Source organism: Lepisosteus oculatus, chromosome 25 (genome assembly GCF_040954835.1).
Source record: "Lepisosteus oculatus isolate fLepOcu1 chromosome 25, fLepOcu1.hap2, whole genome shotgun sequence".
Classification (NCBI taxonomy): domain Eukaryota; kingdom Metazoa; phylum Chordata; class Actinopteri; order Semionotiformes; family Lepisosteidae; genus Lepisosteus; species Lepisosteus oculatus.
The window spans coordinates 10882358-10904400 of record NC_090720.1 but is presented as its reverse complement, the minus strand read 5'-3'; the positions used below and the strand labels follow the sequence as shown (position 1 = coordinate 10904400).

Here is a 22043-nt window from a genome sequence, read left to right as displayed (position 1 = left end):
GTTCGGGCAAAATGCAGTGATATCAGATTGCAATGCAAAGGCAGGAAAACCTATCCTCTATTATAGATTTTTAGATGCGTCATTCTTTTAAATCAGTAGTGCCTTTCTTAGTTGTATTTAAGTACAATTTCCAATTGGGATATACGGTACAATCCCGATAGGTTTGTGCCCATCTTTTGTGCCAAGTCTAGTAACACAGGGGGTTTCCGCTATCGTTTGCCATCCTTGGAAAAGCTTTTGTTAGGAGTTGTAGGCCATAATCCCTTCTATCCATGGCATATAGTTCGCGACTCTTGTGTAAACACCAGGGAACTGAGCCCTGGCACAGTCCAATCCCCAGGAGACTATGCCCTCTAAAATGCCATTGCAGATCAGCGGCCCTCCGGAGTCCCCCTGTAGAAAGACAATAAGAGCAGCGCTCAGCTTTGACTCACTCATAGTTTTGCAAGTGTTTCCCTTTCAGTGTAGTACAACTCAGCTCCCGAGCAGTGCTTTTTTGTCAAGCTGGCTTGGAAATGTCTCTGTGGGAAATTATGTTCATAGCAGTAAAAACAATGGCAAACACACTAAGGCACCTGCTTAGTTAAGATTCAGCCAAACAGCTGACAAAATCATTAAACGTGCCTACACCTGTTATGAAAATGAATACATATAGTTTATATAAGACCCTTTTTTGTTTTTTGAGAGGAAAATGTCACAAAGGAGTGTTTTTATGTCATCGGATGCCTGCGCAGCGCGGTGAGCAGTGTTCATGCACGGCTAGTAAGAAACACAATTTCCATCCAGGAGAGATCTGTTGTTAGACCTTTGCTTAACTGTATTTAAAGAGCCAAGGAGTACATGTGCGTGCAATGTCTGGATTTCTCTGGCGAGAAGATCATGACATTACACTCAGTTGGTGAGTTCATCCAAATGGAACCAACGGTCCAAAGACCAGGGAAAAACTGGCATGGATATCTCACAGCTGAGAGAAACACACTGACTCTCTATGAATATGAGAAGTTACAAGAGATAGGATAGTCAGAGGGCTAAAATTGAACTATGTGGTCCCAGTTGGTGGATTGAACAGGCAACAGGCTCCTGGGTGTTGAAACATTAGCTAGAGAAGGTTAGAGGTTAAATCAGAGATGCTGGAACATTACTAAATATATGTCTCTTGAATAAATAGCTTTTGCAGAAATATGAGGTAAAGTAGTATACAAGTACTACTTACAAGTAGTATACAAGCCACAGAACACTTGCTTTCTCAATCTCTGGTGTCTGATGGAGGCCGTTTGTTGAATTATATTCTCTCTAAGTGAATCATGCTGCTGCATAACAGGTGCAGTAAATAATGATGGAGCTCTTTTGTATTCCTGTGTTCTTATAGTTGATTTCCCTAACACAAATACTGTACACGCATTGTTGTTTTGGATGTTATGAATAACAAAATTTCCAGCTGGTGCAAAGTTGCGGGCACCTGACCAGTGAAATGAATGTCAAAGAGGTTTATTCTGGAAAACAAAATATATTGCAGCTTACATGTCAGTTTCTCATGGGTGCTTTCATACACTATTTTGTGTTTGCAATGTACTGTTTTATGAGTGACGGTCTAGATTGATATTAATGTGGATTTAGACATTCAGAAGTGTTTTGAGTGCCTAACTCTACCTTCGTCCTGCCTGCAGCAGGTAATGTTTGCACATTACCATTGTGGGCTGGAGAAGTCACACTTCAAACACCTTTCTTCTCTTGTCTGTGAATGTGAGGATGTGGTTTTGTATTTCTCTTAAGTCTGAGAGTGTGGTGCTGCTGGCCAGTTAAAGGCCTTCAAACAGCTCAAAAAGCATTGTTTTAATGCTGTGATGCCTTTACAAACCACGTCTATTATGGAAATCCCTTCAGAACTAGAGTTAGGACTAACGTGATCACTGCAGTCACATTTCAATTGGACAGCACAACCACAACCACACCCAGACCACCTTAGACCTCTACCTTTAGTGCTCTATTCCTTTAAGGTCTGTTTATTGACTAGGAGTGATCTTACAGTTCAAGCTCTTACGATCAGATGTTTTAAAGTTCACTTCTGTTATAACTTGCTGGGATTCCTGTCAGTCGTATTAAGTTGACCATGAGTTTTATTTGATTTTCTTTCCTGTATCTCGTGCTATGCTGCTTATGTGGCAGTGAAGTGTCTCAATGCATACAGTAGGTTCAGATCATGGCTGAACTAAATGACCACAGTTCATTGTCCAAAGATTGTCCATGTTGGGTAACAGCCTCCACTTTTCATTGTCCTTCATCTTGTTTTATTTTTCACTAACTGGCACTCAATGATTGACAAACTACAATATGATTAATACTTTCTACTGGGATATGATTGGATCTTCACACTGCAGGCTTACTGTACTCTGGCTCACCCTGTTTGCTGTGATGGTCTTTTATGTATTCTGTACAATATTTTTGCTTCATTTGTTTACATCAGATTTATACAGTATTTTGACATTTTACTATTATCTCTTAGTTACTAATGTTGATAACACTTTACAATGTGTCCATATTTTGAATGTAATTGAAATTAAAGTAATATATATGTAATTACCTACAGGTATCATATGAAGCTTACTTTACACAAGATGGAGCTGTAGGCCAAGATATTTGCTTGCAAACATTGATATGGATCTTCAGGCTAAAACTGGCTGACATGGTGTCTGCAATCCTCCTGCATTCCCAGGGAAAGCTCCTTTTTCTGACAGCTTAGCTCTGCAGTTTGAATTATGTCATTCATGCATGAAAAGCAATATTTAAATAATGACTGCGCTTTTATTTGCTGCACATACGCAGCTGTCATCTCTCCATTGCTGTTTGAGGAGAGAGGTGGAGCGATTGTCCAGGTTGGGTAATGGCGCAACTTCTGGTAAAATAGGAACTTTACTATTGAAAACAAAGCATGTGAAATAAATAAATAAATAAATAATAATAATTGCTTACACTTATATAGCGCTTTTCTGGACACTCCACTCAAAGAACTTTACAGGTAATGGGGATCCCCTCCACCACCACCAAAGTGCAGCATCCACCTTGATGATGCGACGGCAGCCATAGTGCGCCAGAACGCTCACCACACATCAGCTCTCGGTGGGGAGGAGAGCAGAGTAATGAAGCCAATTATACACTTAAGATCAAATAAATGATCTTAAGCAAATGAGGAAGCTGAGATGAAAGTAACAATGGTCACCATGACTAAAAGTAACCTCTGTGCAGACAGCTAAGCACTCGAGAGACAAGCTGATTAACCTGACTCGGCAGTTAAACAAAGAAACGAGAAAAAAGAATGGAACATCTACAATCTGAAGCACTTAACAATTATGCCCCCTTATGAAAAAAGATCACACACAAACAGGAGTCAGTTGCTGTTTAGGAGACAGTAGTGCCGATCAACACAGCTCGTCACAAACCATTCAAGTTTTGCTATTCATTTCCAGTTTTGAACACGCACCCACATGTAACGTAAACCCCATTCATCTCGTCAGGCCAGTTGTTCAATCTCGGTAGATAAATTCATCGACGTTATAGAAACATGTTACAAATTTCGAATCGAGCATGAAATTGTGAACTTTGTCGCAGTGTAAGTCGCTGTGTTGTCACAAGCCCCTGGTCTAGCAGTGGGCAAGAGCGAGAGCTCCCACAGATTGCGATGTGAAGCGGCCCTTCCTGCTCACTAGTCACTGTAATGACTATTGTAATACGATGTACGAGCGAATAAGTACAGGATGTGCAGCAGACATTTCACTGCATAAACCTGATCTGCATGTAGAGTTAACAGGCAGTATTTGTCATCAAAATCGTCTCGAAATCGAGAACAATATTTCTGTTGGATTAAAAGAGATGCATTCACAAGCCTGCTTGTTTACAATGTAAAAAAGTCACAATATGTCACCAGAAGTTTTGTTGCCTCGTTCTGAATCCCAGAACATGGCGCTGTGCACACCTGGAAATTTAATCTATTTTAAGATCTAAAATGGAGGTTCTACAAGTTACTGTGTACATTTTACTTTTATTGTGGTTTGAAATGCACTCATCAATACTGATTCTTTCTAACCTCCACATATAAAAACAGCATTACTCTTCCCCTTTAATGATGATTGACTAGGAATAACAATACCCAAGAATTAAGTGTCCTGAAACGATTATGGAATGATTTTGTTAAAAGTTGACTTCACCCGCTTGGCTGAGGCCAGGGGACGAGGAGGCTGGGACCCCCATGCAGAGTGAGGAGTGGCCAAGAGGTAGCTGATAGTTGGAGATGGAGGGGGAGGTGGGATGCAGAAAGACTTACAGTATGCCTGGGAGGGGAGGGGATAATGTACAGTTTGTATAATGGTTTATGTGAGGAAAAGACATCACGAGTGATGTGAATTACTGACAGCTGATTCTGATTGAACTTGGCTGTTGTCATCCTTCCTGATCTCAGGGCTGGGGTTTGGTGTCCGTAGGACCTAAGCACTTTCACTTCACAATGTGCAAAAAGAGGGGTAAACGTCATTTGAATTACATTGATTGACATGATGCACTTTTCAACTATTCTAATGTTAAACCATATGATTGATGGAGTGTGTCGAGCAACCATCACTTCGATACTTCTAGTTTCTAGAACAGCCACTAGATAGCATCTGATTATTGATCTTGAGCACCTAGAGTCGATCGCAAGCAGGTTGTTTCAGCTCATTTTTCATTAGTCACTAGTGTTTCCCTCCTTCATAGGCCCTAAAAATTCCGTAGCCCCTAGGAACTGTGCCTACAGTGCCTAATGGGAAATCCGGCACTGCCTGAACCTATGTTACAAACTCCGTTAGGTTAAGTAATGACCAAAAGTAATAGCAAAAGACTGGATAACATAAAAAAGACAAAGTAAATTCTAAAGGGAATGCATTGAAGTAAAGCCACACAACTCACTCGACATGAGTCTTTTCCTCCTGTGGAGCTGCCAGCGCAAATCATGTTATACGTGATGGAGCCGGAGTACGAGGAGTTGCATTTATGTTCTTCCATAACCTGAACGTTCGCAGCCTGTAGCACCGGAGACAAGGTGTAGCTGTAGGCATCTGTCACTCCCCATCCACTCACTGTGCAGGTTGTCCCAGGCCGCACAGAGCACGAAAGTAACGGAAGGTGAGCTGGCTGGACAAAACCATTGATAAAAGCTGGTTTATTGAGCTGCAGGAGAAATCAGTACAAAACGTTAGTGGGCAGGTTGGCACAGGAAATAACAGTGCCAAGGATTTTGTGTTTGGAAATTTGCTGCTTTCTGTTTTGCAAAGCTGACACATCGCACGTTATCTGTACACCTCCATTTTAAAAGAAAATAGTGTTCAGGTAAATATAAATGAGTTTTTATTGTTCTCTGTGTCTATATTAATTGAGGGAGAGACAAATGCAACACACTGGGCTTTCACTGAAGAATGAAAGATTCACAGAGTCAAAAAAGTTAAAGAGGGTGTAATGGTGAAATAGGACATGGCGTGATAAAATCAGACTGCAGTTCAGAACTATACACTATTAGGTCACCATGTGATAACTACTGTATACAGTAACTATACAATAACTGTGTGCTGCTCTAAAACAACTAATATTGCATTACCAGTCTGAAACTCAATGTTCTCAGTTTGCCTCTCAGCTATATAATGATCAGATCTTTCGTACATACAGTAGGTGTGATGTAGGGGCATCGTTGACATCATGTGCCCAGTGTCACGTTTGCAGAGAGCGAATAACATAAGAAAGTTAATAAACAAGGTCATTATGTCCCATCTGGATAATTTTCTTGTCACTAATTGATCTGAGGATCCTTTCCTTTCTCTACCTGAAAGAAGCAAAGGAATCAACTTTCACAGTATGGCTCGGCAGTGTTTCACACTTTCACCACCATTTGTATATATAAAAAACTTTTGTCCCGCTCATATCCTGTTCAAAAATAAAAAAAACAGTTCTTTTTGACAGTCAGAATAAGACACTCCTTTAAGTCTGAGAATGTACAGAATTCTGCATTATGTGTTCATTAATCTATTCTCTATTCTTGAATGTTGAATATTTCCTGTAAAGATGGATGATTTTCTTTGAATAATAAGCTGCTAGAACTCAGGAGGGCAAAGGTGTACTGAATAGACTCTTTCTTGTTTGTAACCCTTTCTTTTGAAAGCTGTTCATAAGAGATTGATGAGGCTCAGAGACTGTGATGTTAAAAAAGTCTATTTTCAAAAAGAAGCCACACACAAGTGGATCGGGGCAACGTCAGCTGTCCTGCGGGCACTGTACCAGTCTGTGGGGGTGAAGCGGGAGCTGAGTTTGAAGACAAAGCTCTTGGTTAACCAGTCCATCTACGTCCCTGTCCTCACCTATGGTCATGAGCTGTGGGTAATGACCGAAAGAACGAGATCGCGGAAACAAGCGGCAGAAATGAAGTCTCTCCGCAGGGCCGCTGGGACGACTCTCCGGGAGAGCCTCAGAGGAGAGTCGCTGCTCCTCCAGATCGAAAGAGTTGAAGTGTTTTGGGCCTCATGAGGACGCCCCCTGATTGGCTTCCGCTGGAGCTGGTCCGGGCTCGTCCCACTGGGCGGAGACCCTGTGGCAGACCCAGGACACGCTGGAGGGTTAATATCTTTCAGCTAGCTTGGGAGCGCTTGGGAATCCCCCAGCAGAAGCTGGAATCTGTTGCTGGGGACGGGGAAGTCTCGGCTGATCTACTTGTCTTGCTGCAACCGAGACCCTCACCAGGAGTAAAAATGGATGGATGGATATTTTCAAAATGTATATTTGTAAATCAACCAATAGCTTTACATTAGAAATTCCTAAATTCAGGTATGATGACACTACAAACCAGAGAGCCAAGTCAAAGCACAGAATGGAATCATCTAACTTCACTAGCAACTGTATGATCTTTTGATCTTAATAGTAATAAAGCATTCAAAGTCAAAGACTGTCATGGCAACAACTTCAACTGAAAATATTTTTCATTCAGTAGTACAGAAACATCAAAAACAGTAGTGGCAAGATGGGACAAAATACGCTTCTGTACAAAAGGGTTATGCTCAAAAACAGGTAACCATTTGACCATAAAGTAAAAACTACTAGCATTTCAGGCCTTTGTTTTGTAATAATTGATGCACTAATTTACACATGGACTGAAAGGATACAATTTTATTCATATCAATAATAAAACTTGCAAAATAAACTGATACATGAGTAAATATATACTGCATGTGAATCATTCTGCTATGATAAAAATAACTGATCACTTACTCAGGCAATACAAAAGATTTTAATCAGAACTGAGTTCAAACTGCTAGACAGCATTGTGAGTGAGTCTCATTAGGTACTCATAAGTCTCATAAGATAAGTCTACAGGCATCGATTTAGACTACCTAAGATATAAGTGCAATAGAACTTAGTTGACCTTTATTTTCAAGGATATTGATCAGCTTAATTTGGATGACTGATTGATATATTTTACTTTGCTTTTTCATCATACTGTACATATATCTTATGTATCTATCTCACAAACCGATGATCCAACATATTTATTTGTCTCTTAAAATTGTAAAGATTTTTTTTTTCATTATAAGCATGTGTATTTCTTATTTCTTAATAGGTTCACATCGTGTTAAATGTAGTAGGTATTGTATGTTATGTCTTTTATATGCTTGCAAGGCAAATGTCCCATCTGGGACAATTAAAGAAGTAAACTTACTTCAACATTCATACACCCAACAACAGGTAAATATTCACTCATACAATTTTGTCAAACACTACTTTGGAATAATAGCTTCTTTCTAGAGGTTATCATGTTATCATCGAATGTGCACTCGTTCACAGTGGAAAGCTTTGCCAGGTCCAGTCTGGAACAGAAATCCTGTGGGGTGAGGAATGCTGGATCAAGTTGCTCTGTAGCAAAGGAAGTCCTGGGAATTAGCCAGAGGATATCCAGTAGGTACTGGAACAATAGAGGAGGGTTGCACTCAACTTCACACTGGATGGCTTCTCTATTGGAAAATGTTCACAAAATACAATTTAACCGCAATTGAGACTTATATTAGGAGAAATATAGAATGTCTGCTGACCAATGTTTCTTAGCTGACACTATGAATATTCGGTGATATTCAGTGGTGTCGGCCAAGTTTATTCTGTGTTTGTTGTCAATCAGGCAAAATTCTGCTCGGGGGTCACAAAACTGCTCTTTTTGTAGATAAAGTCTTGGGCAGAATTCAGTTGCCCACTCAAGCAGTTTCTTTCAGCTGACTCCGTTCGGGTTGTGGTTCACACAGGAGTGGCTGCAGTCAGAGAATAAATAAGCTGTAAAGTTGCCATGGTAAAAAAAGTTGTTTTCCAGAGCCTATTAGGTTGCATTGCCCTGGGAGGTGATTGTTCAGGACATTGTCAGGCGTAGTGTTCATCCGACATGGCAGGTTCCTCACTGATGTATTCCTCTAACACTGTCAGTACGTAACAGCCAAGTCTTTGGTTTAAATGCCACAATTTATACTGCTACAAGCTGCTATCAAACCATGGGCTGGTAGTAGAATCCAGAAAGGCCAGCTGACAGTGTAAGAACATTTCGAGTGTCTACACCTGAACAGCTGAAGTTTTGGTGTAGTGGTGGAGTTATCCACTGTTTGGGATGTGGCGCTGTAAACTCAATTCAGTTCAATTTGTTTTTATATACTGTAGCTCCTTTCACAACAAGGATGCCCAAAGGCGCTTAGTATATATGTCTGGAGCCCACAAGTGACCTTGATCAAATAGGCAAGGGCAGAGAGGACTTGACTTGTCACAAAGAAACTGACACAAAAGAATTATTCAGTACCTGGTTGATTTTTCATTCAAGGCAAGAGAAACATTGCACTTTTTCTGAAAGCCTAATTCTAAGCTTTCGTAGCCCTGCTGATCCAGTAACTTATTGATACATCCATGTCTGTCAGTGTTGACTCCTTGATCAGTTTGGGTGTAGCACAAAAATTCAGTATGTGAGGACTCCTTACGCAAATCATTTGAAAAATGTTTTTTGTTCCATTTTGGCCGCTACTGTTGCCGATTAAACTTGACAGTCAGCTTACATTTTAGTGACAAATAATATTTTTAGGTATTTTATGCAGTAAGGATAGAAAATGAATCACAGATAGTGAATTAAGATTGTGCACATTTACATCAAGGTGACTTGGTTTAGAACAGCTCCCACTGCCATCTTTGCTGCAATGCGCTTGTGTATTTCCATTCCTTGCATGTGATCACACCTTAGTTTTGTCCTCTTCTCCTACTCCTCGAGTAATATGCTACCAGCTAAGGAAGACTTGGCACACACCCCTTGAGTTAAATTGTACACTCTTCATGATACACTCAATCCACGGTATCCGAACCTTATTCGTTCCTGAAAATCTGTATGGAAGGTAGGAGATTGTAAATTGAAAATACAATTTCCTTATTTCTTATGGGTAAAATGTCACCCCATTCCGAACTGAAGACAAGTTCACTCGAAAACCACTCTAAACATATAATACCGTACAGACCATTATAGCAAGCTCAGTGAGCAATGCAGTTCTACTCAAATAAGCCAACTATAGCTGTAAAAAAAATAATTATATCATATTTACATTTTTCATTCTTTCGTAATAGATCGCTATCCAAGTGATTGGCTAGAACAATGTGCATACTGTTGTCGACTATTACGCTAAAGAATCTTTTTCTCTACCTTAGGGCCCATAATGGACAGCAACTACAAAACAAACACAAAAAATCACATTGAAAATGAGAGAACAAGTTTTCACTGTGATTGTAAACAAAGCACTGCAGCCTCACAGTGTCCTTAACCACAATGCCTTGCACTTATCGACTTTGAAAATTATCTTCCAGGTGCTTGCCCAGTCCTGAATTTTATCTATACCTTTTTGAACCCCTTCCACTTTAACAGTTTTTGCATTTCTTCCTAATTTGGTATTGTGATCACATATTTCTAGTTTACTAATTTTACCAGAAACTAGATCATTGTTAAAAATAACCCCTATTTGAATGTTCACTACTTAACAGTACTTTGTGTTGTCAGTCCATACATGTTTCTCTCAATGCTTACCGCCTGCTATTTGAGAATTAATCTCTCCTGAGGAACTTGATCAAAAGACTCCTGAAACTAAATTCACCACATTGTGTGCCATGTGTATATCTAATTACTATTGTTGCTGGTACAAAGAACTCTAACAAGTTAGTTAAGCAAGAATGGCTTTTCTAAATCCATGCTGACTATACCCTCGTATCAGATTTCCATACAGGTAATCCTATAAATTAGTTCTATTATGTTGTTTTTCATAACTACTACATGTAATAGAAGTCAGGATTATTGGTGTATAATTACTTCACTCAATTTTGTTCAGAGGATGACCACCACATTGGCAATTCTAAAGTCCCTGGGTACTACCACCGTCTTGAGCAATATGTTGGAAGAGTTTCATCATTAGCTTCTGAATAACATGTCTTGTTTCCTTGAGTAAAATTGGTCAAATATCATTAGGCTCTGAGGATATATTAGTCTTGAGTGCTTGTAATGCCATACAAACATCTGCAATTCTATGCTATTACTATTCAACTGTCTAATTTCTTCAAAGTCTTCTTTCCACAAAATGTGAACATTTGCTTTGGACTCAACCTGTACAGTTTCAAAATATACAGTATTTTGGAGCATACTGTATAGTGATCACAATTCCCAGAATGGGTCTCTCACTTAGTTTTTCTTCACTTTGTCTTCCTTGTCTGAAAAGAACATACAGTATACTGTATATACTGTACACAAAAAACATTATATTCTTTTGTAATGTGTCTCCAATAAACTGTGCAAGTAAACATTAACCATGTTGCTTATTTCTGTCTTTGCTGTGATATTCCTATAGGTTTTTCCCAGTCTGTGTGGGGAAAATTGAAGTCTCCCATAAAAACTACCTCTTCTTTTGCATTTAAATTCTTAATTGCTTTATATAATGTTGAATTATAGTCAACATCTGTATTTGATGGTCTATAGCATGTTCCTAAGATTATACCTGTGCAATTTGTTTTATAAGTTTTACCCAAACACTGTAGATTCAGAGACTTTTGATTCCTCTAATGCTGTCTTCTGAGCTTGAATATTCTCTTATCTCTCCAGAGCAGTGTATCAGCTAAGTGAGAGCACAGTGTCTGTTTTAAATGCAACTATTGTTGTTTGTATTCAAGTTCAAGGCTAGACCGTGGAACTAAGTTTTTAAATTTAAAATATTTTTTAAAAACTGTGATGGACCGGTGTCCTGTCAAGGGCGTATCTTGCCCTGTGCGTGTTGCTTGAAGAGACAGGCTCCCCTAACAACCCTGTGTGGTAAACCAGATAGAAAATGGCTGGTTGGATTTTTAAATGATGGATTATTATTGAAAGGGTTTCAAGTGGGCAGAAAAAAAATGGAATAATATAGCTTTCTCCTTAAATTTTCATACGGCTTTGAAAATCTGCATTAGAATGTTTGGAGAATTGAATTGCTTATGAATTAATAGTTTAAATGTTGCTTACTTTAATGAGCATGATGTCGTTTTGGAATGTCCGAGCGTTGAAACATGTGTGAGTAAACAGTCCGGAAACTTGGAACACCTGCTCAACTCCTTCACCTTTAGAAAGATTGTGCTCGCTTAAGACAACTTGCATTGAACTGTTTCTGCAAATAAAAAAAAATGCAAATGCAGTAACAAATACTAACACTAGTATTAAGCATGTTCATTCATATATCTCTACACATATATAGTATATAGTTACCATATTTTGTATATGTAAATAACTAATGAACCAAACTGTTGAGTTACACAGCATATACTATATATTTTTATATAATATTGTATATAATATAATATACAGTATATATAATATATTATAAACAATATTTTATATTAAACATATACAATATTATGTTTTAATAATCTGCTTTTATAAAGTGGGAAAATGATACATTTTATTTTTTTAATGATAATGTAACTCCTAATTATCTAACATATGAGTGATATTAATGTTGTTGTGTTTGTTCTATGTATAAGGTAAAAGAGAATACATAATCTCAACGTGGCCCATTTTCTGTATTTTTATCACCTTTCTAACACTTGCAGACAGGAGGAAGGTAAACTTGACAAGGATTTCTCCTTGAGTTTGCATTTGTATGAAATAAAAAAAAATCCATAGAGCACTAATAGAAAATGCCTTTGAATAGAAGGAGTAATACTTTTAGTGCTAAAGAGAGGGTTAGATAATCACATGTATTTTCATGAATCATCTATTAGAAAAATAATTATCAGACAAACATATAAACACAACATCTTCAAAACGTTCTGCATAAGGAATTCCATGAGTGTAAAACCTTTTAATTCAGATTTCAGTCGCTGAAATCCTAATAATGAAACGAGCCTATGAATATAAAGGAAAGGTCTGCTTAATTCTTTGGCTTTTACTCATCTGGCCACGGAGATGTCAATACAGCTCAGAAATCAATGCAGTCACATCTCCCCTCACATGTATGAGAAAGGGAGAAATTGCTACAATGGTGATGATAGGTTAGAGGGAAGAAGCTAGAAAAGATGTGCACAGCACAGTGTTCACCCAGGGAGCTTTTATGAGCTGGCAAGCAGAAGTGTGAGATTAGAATTTGACCACCATCTGAACTTCTGTTAAAAAACATGTCAAATTGTCAAATTCTAACAATGACTAAAAGTGATAACGGATAGAAACGTGCTCAATACTTTGACTTTAACCATTTTTTACTTTTTTACTTTTTTGTCTGGCGGAGGAAATAACAGAACTGAACAGAGATCAGAATTGTCACCCCTCCCCCCAAAAGAATCCCCTAAACACTGATTTCAGATTTCAAACACTGAACTAAGAGCAAAGTCGGTTCAGCTGTGGTTTTGCCACCACCTAGCAGAACGTGCCTATAAAATAAAATGAATGAAAAGCGCACATGATACAGGACACACTCTTCGACTGGTTTGATGGATGCGAATCTGTCATACAGTGTGTAAGAAGCGTGGGTGTGATGCAGATGACCGAACACGGGTCAGTAAAGTGGCAGCACTAGCCGGGCGAGTCTGAAATGAGAACTCTGTGATGGGCAGCAGTAGACACTGCGGAGATGTGGAAGAGTAGCTTCACTCCTGTCAAGACTATAAAGAAAAAAATCATCTGCTTGACGAGCTGATAGCAGCTAGCAGCACTGGCTACCTAGGCACTAGAACTCAATTTGGTGGACAGCAGAAAATACTGCAGGCACCCAGAAGAGTTGCCTGATGTGGAAGCAGGGGGAGAGCTGCCATTTGCTAAAGTTTGCTGGATGGAATGGATGAGAATGTGTTCTGAGCTGAACTGAAATGTCAGATATGTATGCAGCTGGAAGCTTTGGGAGGGTGAAGAGTCGAGGGCTGACACCGTACCAGTTGGAAACCAACAGTGGGGGGGAGTAAATTGGAGAGGGAAGCTCATCATTATAGCAGCCTAGGCCCTGAGCTGTGAATGAGGTAGAAGAGATCTGGTGTAGACCAACACTGTGCACTCACACCCATGGCACAGACTGGGAGTAAGCAAAAGGGACAGCGAAAAGAAGGAGTGTGGAGAGGGAAGAGACAAAACAATTGATAAAGGCTGGAGTCATAGATATGGTGCTTATGATATGGTAATCGATAAGGTTGGATGCTTAACCAGAAATGGAGAGAAAAGGGAGAAGTAAGAAGACCGTAGCTGGCTGTATTAGGAAGAAAAAGAAGGGAAGGGAAAGGGGAAGACAAATCTGCCACAGCTGTTGAGCGTTTATAAAAAGGATTAATGTTAAGCAAGGGAGTTTTTAATGTACAAGGAAGCAGAAGTCAGAAGTCCTGAACTGTTCAATAACACCATCAGGCTGGTTTACAGTATATCAACACAAGAAAATAAATTATAATTATACGGTTATAATATATATATACGGTACGAAATGAGATACTGCCTCAGTCTCATGTAGTGATATTTCAAGTGCTTTCTGTGTCACATCCCATGAAGTTAAAATATCTGCATTACTTACGATCTCTTACAATGAGCTGCAGAGAGCACCCATTGAGGACGAATAAGTGTTCCCCCGCAGTAATGATACCCTCCAAATTGAAGGGACACCTGGTACTTGATTGAGTATGGTATGACCTCTTGACCTCCTATTATCCGAAACTCAGGTGACTCTGAACATACTGTAATGGGACAAGACAGGGGGTTTCATGTCAAGAAAGCATTTAGCAGGATGTGAGAAACTCCACATCTTGACCAAAGGATTCCATTCAGGAAATGGTCTCGATCAAAAATCTTCATAAATTATTTTTCTCACATTTATACAAAAATAATGAAGAACGAAATGCTTCTTGTTCTACTTTGTGTTCTAAAAAATTCACCACAAGTGTTTGATGTTTTGCTAGTTGTGCCAATAGAACAGACATAATGATTAAAATAATCTGAATGATCAACGATGTAGTCACCGAAATTTACCTACTGTACCATCCTTTAACTTCATGATCCGAAGATCGTTCCTTTGGATAAATACTAAATTAACATTTTTAACTTTAATTGTTAATTGAAAGTGATTGCTATATTTTGGGGTTAGAAAGAACCGGCATTGAAGAGTGCATTTCAAACCACAATGAAAGTAAAATGTATGCAGTAATGTGTGAAACCTCCAATTCCAAATCACAAAATAGACCAAATTTCCATATTCAGGGCCCTGTTCTGCCATTCTGAATGAGGCAACCAAAGTTCTGGTAAGGTGAAGCAGCCCTATTTCATTGTAAACAAGCAGACTTATAATTACATCAGGTGGGTAGCTGCGTCAGCATGCGTACGCTGCAAAGGAACAAGTAATAGGTTTATTCCATGCTGAAAAGAGAAAAAAGAAAACACAATGTTTCGGCTGTGGAGCCTTCTTCAGGTAAAAAAGGCACCATGGCCGAAACATTGTGTTTTCTTTCGTCTCTTTTCAGCATGGAATAAACCTATTACTTGTTCCTTATGATTACATCTCTTTTAATCCAAAAGAAGTATAAGCTCTTGACGCTGAGACAGTATTGCTGACAAATATAATTGTTAACTTTCTGAGGTTAAATGTCTGCTGCACAACCTGAACTTATTTGCTCGCACATCACATTACAATACAGTGACTAGTGAGCAGGAAGGGCAGTTTCATGTCACAATTCTCGCAAACTCTCGCTCTCGCCTGTGGCAAGACCAGGTGTTTGTGAAAATATCTCGACAATATAGTACTTTCACAAACCTCACAATTTTGTGCTTTATTCGGAATTTGTAAAACTTTACCACATAATCAATTAACTTCTTTTGTTATCAAGATTTCATAACTGGTCTGACAAGGTGGGTCTGTAGTTTTCCTTTAACTCTGACAGAGAGCAAAACCCTGCTAAATTGTATAGTAAAGAAATAAAAGTTACCTTCTGCAATGAGAGTCAAAATGAGTATAAAACTCTGCTGGAAGAGTTTGCCCATGTTAAACATGCCTAAAGCAAAGGAAAAAAAATGTTTTTTTTTATTTCTATAGACACTGTATAAAAGTTATTAAGTTATTACTGTATAGTTATTATTATATATAACAGTATATAGTTATTAAAGTATATTCTATGTTGGTATAGTATATAGTAATTATTACATTTTTAAGCTATTAAAATAAAATAATATAACCAAAGGCTATAGAAATATTACTACCAACCATGACTGCATATAGTTAAATGTAACTTCAGGAGCTTTGGGCTCAAACTTGTATTATGTGGTTTAGAGGACAAGCAATCAAGAACCTTTAGATATAAATTGGGTTTGAGCCTTATTGAGGGAATGACAGCCAAAACATAAGGATGGGGACATCAGGACACCCCCAATTCAGTGGTCTAACAACTACATAACAAACCGATGAATACAAATAGATAGCGTACTTAAATCTTCAGTTAACTCTCCCGGCTGAGGAAATGCCAGTGCTGGCTGAAGGCTGACACAACCCTCCTTACTTATGAGGAATGAACCTGGGAGGCAGCTGGAAGAGTGCAGTGGGGTTGGAGGGAGGGAAGGTTAAAACTGTGCAGAGTTGTGGCAGCCAATGAGTATCTATTCATAGGAGTGTGAAAGTGAGATTCCTTATTAACCTTCTCCTTTTTTATAATATAACCATTAGGTGAAAATGGAATCATGTCCAACAATACCATAGCAGCAGCTAGACCGCTTTTTGCAATAGCCAACATTATGATATTCCTTTTCTTTATTTTGTATTGATTTCTCATATACATTAACTATATACATTAATATAATGTTCATCTATGCACAGCAGAGAAATAAATAAATCTCACTTCCTCATATTGTGGTTGTAATCAATTGTGATAACATGAAAAAAAAACAGTGCCTAAAAGAGATAAAAAAGCAAATGAGTTGATGGTATGTGCATAATGTCCCTTATTGTTTTAAATCAAACTGGAAAAATCTTATTGGTTTAAGTCAAACTAGCACTCTGTGAACAACCAAAATCATGATGAAGATCACCATGCACACTTAGTGCTGTTGAGTAAAAAAAAACAGCATGCACTTTAATAATCAGTATTTATAGTTCTTGTCCCCCTCCTCCTTATCCTTTCACCAGTTCCCCAGCTGTAATCATTTACACATTTTATCAGTTATTCATTTTTGCACGACAGTCACTGAACAACGTTTTCACAAATGCATTAATATGTGTTATATAATATAAGGGGGATAAAGTGTTACAGTAAAAAATACAAAGGGAGGAACAGAACTTGCAGAAAAAAAGTGTTTGAAACAGTGTTTGAAAAAGGGTTTGAATTTTAATAATATTTCTTAAGGTAATAATCACTATTTATCATCTGGGAGGAAAATTAAAGATGTCCCAAAATGAGACATTCACAACTCTTTTTTCAATTAAAGCATTGGAAGTAAAATGGAAAAAAAAATGATTCAACAAATTAATAAATGAAAGCCAGAAAGCAGCACATTAAATAATTTAGAAATTCAATAGTCAAAATGAAATGGTTGAAGTGTCTGGCTTTTTGGTCTGTATAGTGATGCCAATGGATTTTCACAAAGAAAGAATTGGTGATGCCTTTTGGGGTGTAGGCTTAGTGCTGGAATTTTGGCAATGATGTAACAGAAAGTTAGCAAATTTGTCTTAAGGAGAAAGTTAAAGGAGATCTGAATGCCAGTTTTGGTGGTTAAAGTTTAAAAAATGCAGTAAGCTGAAAATCTGTGAAGGTGATTAATCATTTGTTTTATTTCTATACTGTAGCATAATAAAAATAGTCCAGCTTTTATATCACTGCCTTATTGACAGCTGTATACATCAAAACTACTGCAGTATTTGGTATCCATTATGAAAGACACCACACTAAACTTTTAGTTAAAATTTAACATTCAAGTTGAAGTGATTCTTTAACTGAGTAGTAAATGTTTTGTCATTACTGAAACATTAAATGTTCAAATGGCAATGTAATATATAGATTCATATAGAGTATTCTGTCCTTACCAACAAATCTACCAATCTTGTGTGGTTCGACTATTTGTACATAAATATGTTAAATTCACAGTATATCTTGTTTCTCAAAATTAAAATTACAAGTAAAAAAAAACTTTCTTGAATAGTTACTGGGAGGTTTCTTTTGTTTTTTTACAATAAACCATGTACATTATAGGATCTTTCAACAGCTTTATTTGACACTATCATCACCATCAATTCAGGTTCCATATAAAATTGGTCATGAGTTCTCCTAATCTGATCAGTGTCTTTAAGCGATCATATCAGAACTCAGATGTGCCTGAGATGTATTAATGCAAATTATATGTCCAGTTTGTCAGGTTTTGTCAATCCTGCTCTTCCTTCACCATATTACACAATATCTGCTGTCTGTATCAATAGTCATTAGTTACTAGTTAGTTCTCTTCGTGCTATTATTAGAATTAATATTTATTATTATGATGGAAAAGGAACTCCAAAATCCTTGTTTACCACTACCAAGATTTCTGTAAAATCTCATCCTTTTTGCAGTTGTAGTTTAATTTTTTCTTTGAATAGCTTCAAACACAACAAACTTTTAGATCTTAACTCACCACTGTCTCAATGTGACGGACAGTATTACATGGTGGACAGTAAAACAGGTTTCTTGGGTGTTGAAAGAAAAGGTTCTGCTACCATAAAAACGACAACATTGTGGTAAAAATATGAATATTAAATTAATGAAATTATTTTTTGTTCATCTTTTCATGACAAACACTGAAAAAAGTTTTCACAAATCCATTGGTACCAGCTGTGACAGAAGGGCGATAAAGTGTTACAGCAAGTTAACGGAGCATATAGTGTTGCAGAACTTGGAAGAACCTGACAGGTTCTGCTAGAAAAACAACATTTAAGAATATGTATAAAGGTAAGAATCCTGATTTATCCTGAAGGAAAATTAAAAATGTCCCTGAATTAGACATTCACAATTCCAATTTTTTTCAATTGAAGCATTGGAAATAAAATGGAAAAAAACCCCAAAACAATTATAATTAAACAGAATCTAACAAAATGTATTAATGAAAGCCAGGAAAAAAAAAACACATTAACCTTTAAGAGACTCAATTGGCTAAATTAAATGATTGAAGTGTCTGTTTCTAGAAAATCAATAATATTGTTGAAGGTACGAGTTATTATTTAACTGGAAGGAAAATCAAACATATCTGACAGGTCTCTGAGGTAGATGTTCAGGATGATTATTTTTTCAACTAAAACACTAGACTTAAAATGGAAAACATTAATCTAACATAATCTGTTAGAAACAGGAAAAGATCACAAATAAACATTACATGGTAACATAAAAGAAAGATACACATTAATTTAACCAAGTACTCACCAAACACTTCTTGCAGAGCCTTAGAAATGTCTCTAGACTGGTGGCCTGGAAATTTATCTTTGGCTTTTATACTGTAATTATATCTTTCTTGCTTCTATCGTATAGCATATGTCACCTAAAGTGAGTTTGGGCAAAACAATAAAATGACTGAGCTAGTATGTAACAAAGTATCATGACTTGCCTTCTCAGTTCTCTTTTGAGTCAGACTCACTGGGCTTTGTTGATTCCAGTGAACCAGAAATCAAATACCCCCCTACATTATTGACTGTGGTGAATAGACTAGTGTATCAGATAGAGTGTGACAAGGAAAAAGCACGCATATTCCATTAAAAGGAAGAGGGTGTTGATACAGTTTGAATATGTCAACAAATGAAATAGAACTAGTTGTTACTACAGTATAAGGTTGTAGTTTATGTTGGGTAAAAGAACAATTGAAATACAATAGTATTAGTAGCCATATGGTGTTCAGGAAAGACAATCATGCAGTATATCAAAAAATGACCTAAAATCACATCAACTTAAATAGATCACTCTCAAATAGAAATGAATAGGCTCAGTAAAGAGTTACCAATGATATCTTTGATACCAATTGGATCCTAATATATTCCGAAAACTCCTATTATACATCCTCGGTTAGGGATGTCACCTGGTCTTGAACTCCAACTACATCTGAGGACCTTGGGTGTTGCCAGTTGTTCCTGTGGGATGGATTGTGTGTGTGTGTGACAGATCCCTCCCAGTTGTGTGCGTTTGTGTCTGTGGTTCAGTTCAGTGTTTTTTTTCTCCTTGTGTCCAATGGAAACTCTGTTGGTATTGGTTTCTGCCATGGAGGGTATTTTACGAGAATGGAGAAAATATATTCCTACCCCATGAAAGAAGAGAAAGCACTTTCTGCTTTAAATTACTTTTTAACCAAGATTAGCAATATAATATATTTAATGCAATAATTTAATAGACATCTTACTGTATGTATTCAAAGTTAAACATGGACAGTTCCTAACACAACTTTTGCTCTGACATCCAATTTCATCCCAAATGTATTCCAATAAGAAACACACATGCATATTTATAAAATAATTGGCCATGTTTTCCCTGTTGGATTCTGCAGTGTGCTGCTGTTTCAAGAAAGAAGATATTTTAGCAAGAATTTACTTTATTAAACTGTAAACGCCATGTGATTTTCTTTGAATGTATTAGGGAGACCCTGAGTCCACGTTTTAGGGTGCAGCTGAATACTGAATTAATCTCAAAACATTTCAAATACTGAATCCTACTAAAGTTTTTTTTTCACCTGTTATTTCAGCATGTTATTACCAAATGGCAGTGTACCTTTACAATGAGGAACAGATGGGATGCTTTCAAAGGGCAGAGGTCTTTGCTGTCGAAAGACCTGTTAGCACAGAACTCTTCATAATAGGAGCCCAAGGTGCTTTCTGGGCACACCTGTGAGAGGAGAGATGATTGGACCACTGAGTTTTCGCAATAGTAAAAAATAGTTTTTTTTTATAGGGAAAACCTACTTATTATCTCTTGGACTAGCCGTTTATTTTAAATTACAAATTGCTGCTAGTGTCATCAGATCACTGACTTTATGTTTTAGTAATCCTAAACTGCTTATGCTGCTTTTTTATTACCATCTCAAAGCTCTCCATCCTACTAAGACCCTGTACCAGATTGACAAGGGGTTTGTCTGTGTTTCCTTCTGATTTGGGGATGACAGGGTGATCTCTGTCATTGACAACCCAGGGCTAGTTAAACCACTTCCCTTTGTTCCACATCTGTCTGCCAGTCGCTGGGACCAGCCTCAAGGAAAAAAAAAACTATTGTTGTCCCCATGGCTTTTTCTTCAAGTGCAAAGATCCAGAAACTGTCTTCAAGGATCTTGGCCTGAGTTTGAAATGAAATACGCCTGAACCCTGCTGTCCCAACTTCAGCCCCTTGGAATAACAGTGCAGAGGCTGCATGGGACTAATAAGGCACAAGGAGATAAGTGAGAGTGAGAATCCACTACCTCATTGGTGAGTTCCTTTCACCGAGGAGCAGTGGCTCTGTGGCTAAGGATCTGTGCCTGTGGCTGGAAGGTTGCCGGTTCATATCCCGTGGCTGGTAGAGGAATCCTACTCCGTTGGGCCCCTGAGCAAGGCCCTTAACCCCAGCTGCTCCAGGGGTGCCTTATAAATGGCTGACCCTGCACCCTGACTCCAAGCTTCTCTCTCCCTGTCTGTGTGTCTCATAGAGAGCAAGTTGTGGTCTATAAATTCCTAAAGCGAGAAGTTGTATATGGCCAATAAAGTGATCTTATCTTACCACTTTCTAGAGATCTAGGTTCAGTCTCCTGGTTTGTGGCCAGTAGACATATCACAGCTGGCAGCCCACTGAAGCTCAGCAGGTGTGAGTACCAAGTACCAGTACCTGGATGGGAGACTCCTGGGAAAAACAGGGTTGCTGCTGGAAGAGCTATAAGAGGGGCCAGTAGGAGGCACTCACCCTGTGGTCTGTGTGGATCCTAATGCCCCAGTATAGTGACAGGGATATACTGTAAAAAGGTGTCGTCTTTTGGATGAGACATAAAACAAAGGTCCTGACTCTCTGTGGTCCTTAACAATCCCAGGGTGTTTCTCGAAAAGAGTAGGGGTGTTACCCCGACATCCTGGCCAAATTGCCCCCTGGCCTTTACCAGTCATGGCCTCGTAATAATCTCCATCTATGAACTTCTTTACCACTCTGTTCTCCTCCTCACTGGTAGCTGGTGTGTGGGGAGCGTACTGGCGCATGATCCAGGTGGGGCTGCACACTGGTGGTGGTGGAGGGGATCCCCACTACCTGTAAAGTGCTTTGAGCGGAGTGTCCAGAAAAGCACTTTACAGTATAAGTGTAAGGAATTATTATGATTAAAACAGTGTTGTATTTAAATTTAGAGAGGCATCCTGCAAATGGAAAAGGTCTATTGTTTCAATACATGTGCATGCCAGGATTGTAACATAAAGGGTGAGAGATAAGTGTGTGCAAATACTGTAAATACAGTGGATAATTTTTTGCCAGTTAAAACCGAGACATGTTGCTTCTAAATCCCAAAACAAGGAGTAAATAAAGAGAATTAGGAGGAAGTATTCAGT

General features: G+C 38.1%; 1 protein-coding gene across 1 annotated transcript; it reads right to left on the bottom strand.

Annotated features, from left to right (window-relative positions):
• On the bottom strand, nt 1-15544 carry LOC102692582 (trypsin-like). Its single transcript, XM_015336831.2, has 5 exons — nt 15481-15544; nt 14079-14238; nt 11558-11699; nt 4936-5196; nt 1-393 (listed from the first exon to the last, which is right to left on the bottom strand). The coding sequence occupies exons 1-5, from the start codon at nt 15542-15544 to the stop codon at nt 241-243; spliced, it is 780 nt and encodes a 259-aa protein (XP_015192317.1). The 3' UTR covers nt 1-240.
• Between the last annotated feature and the right edge of the window lie 6499 nt (nt 15545-22043).

Bases quoted from the DNA above. Each gene is read 5' to 3' on its own strand.
- LOC102692582 (XM_015336831.2), bottom strand. From the start codon at position 15,544: ATGTTTAACATGGGCAAACTCTTCCAGCAGAGTTTTATACTCATTTTG. The intron at 11,700-14,078 runs GTAAGTAATGCA...TTTTATTTGCAG, and splicing joins GCAGCTCATTGTAAGAGATC to AAACAGTTCAATGCAAGTTG. The intron at 5,197-11,557 runs GTAAGCAACATT...TTTCTCCTGCAG, and splicing joins ACGACATCATGCTCATTAAA to CTCAATAAACCAGCTTTTAT.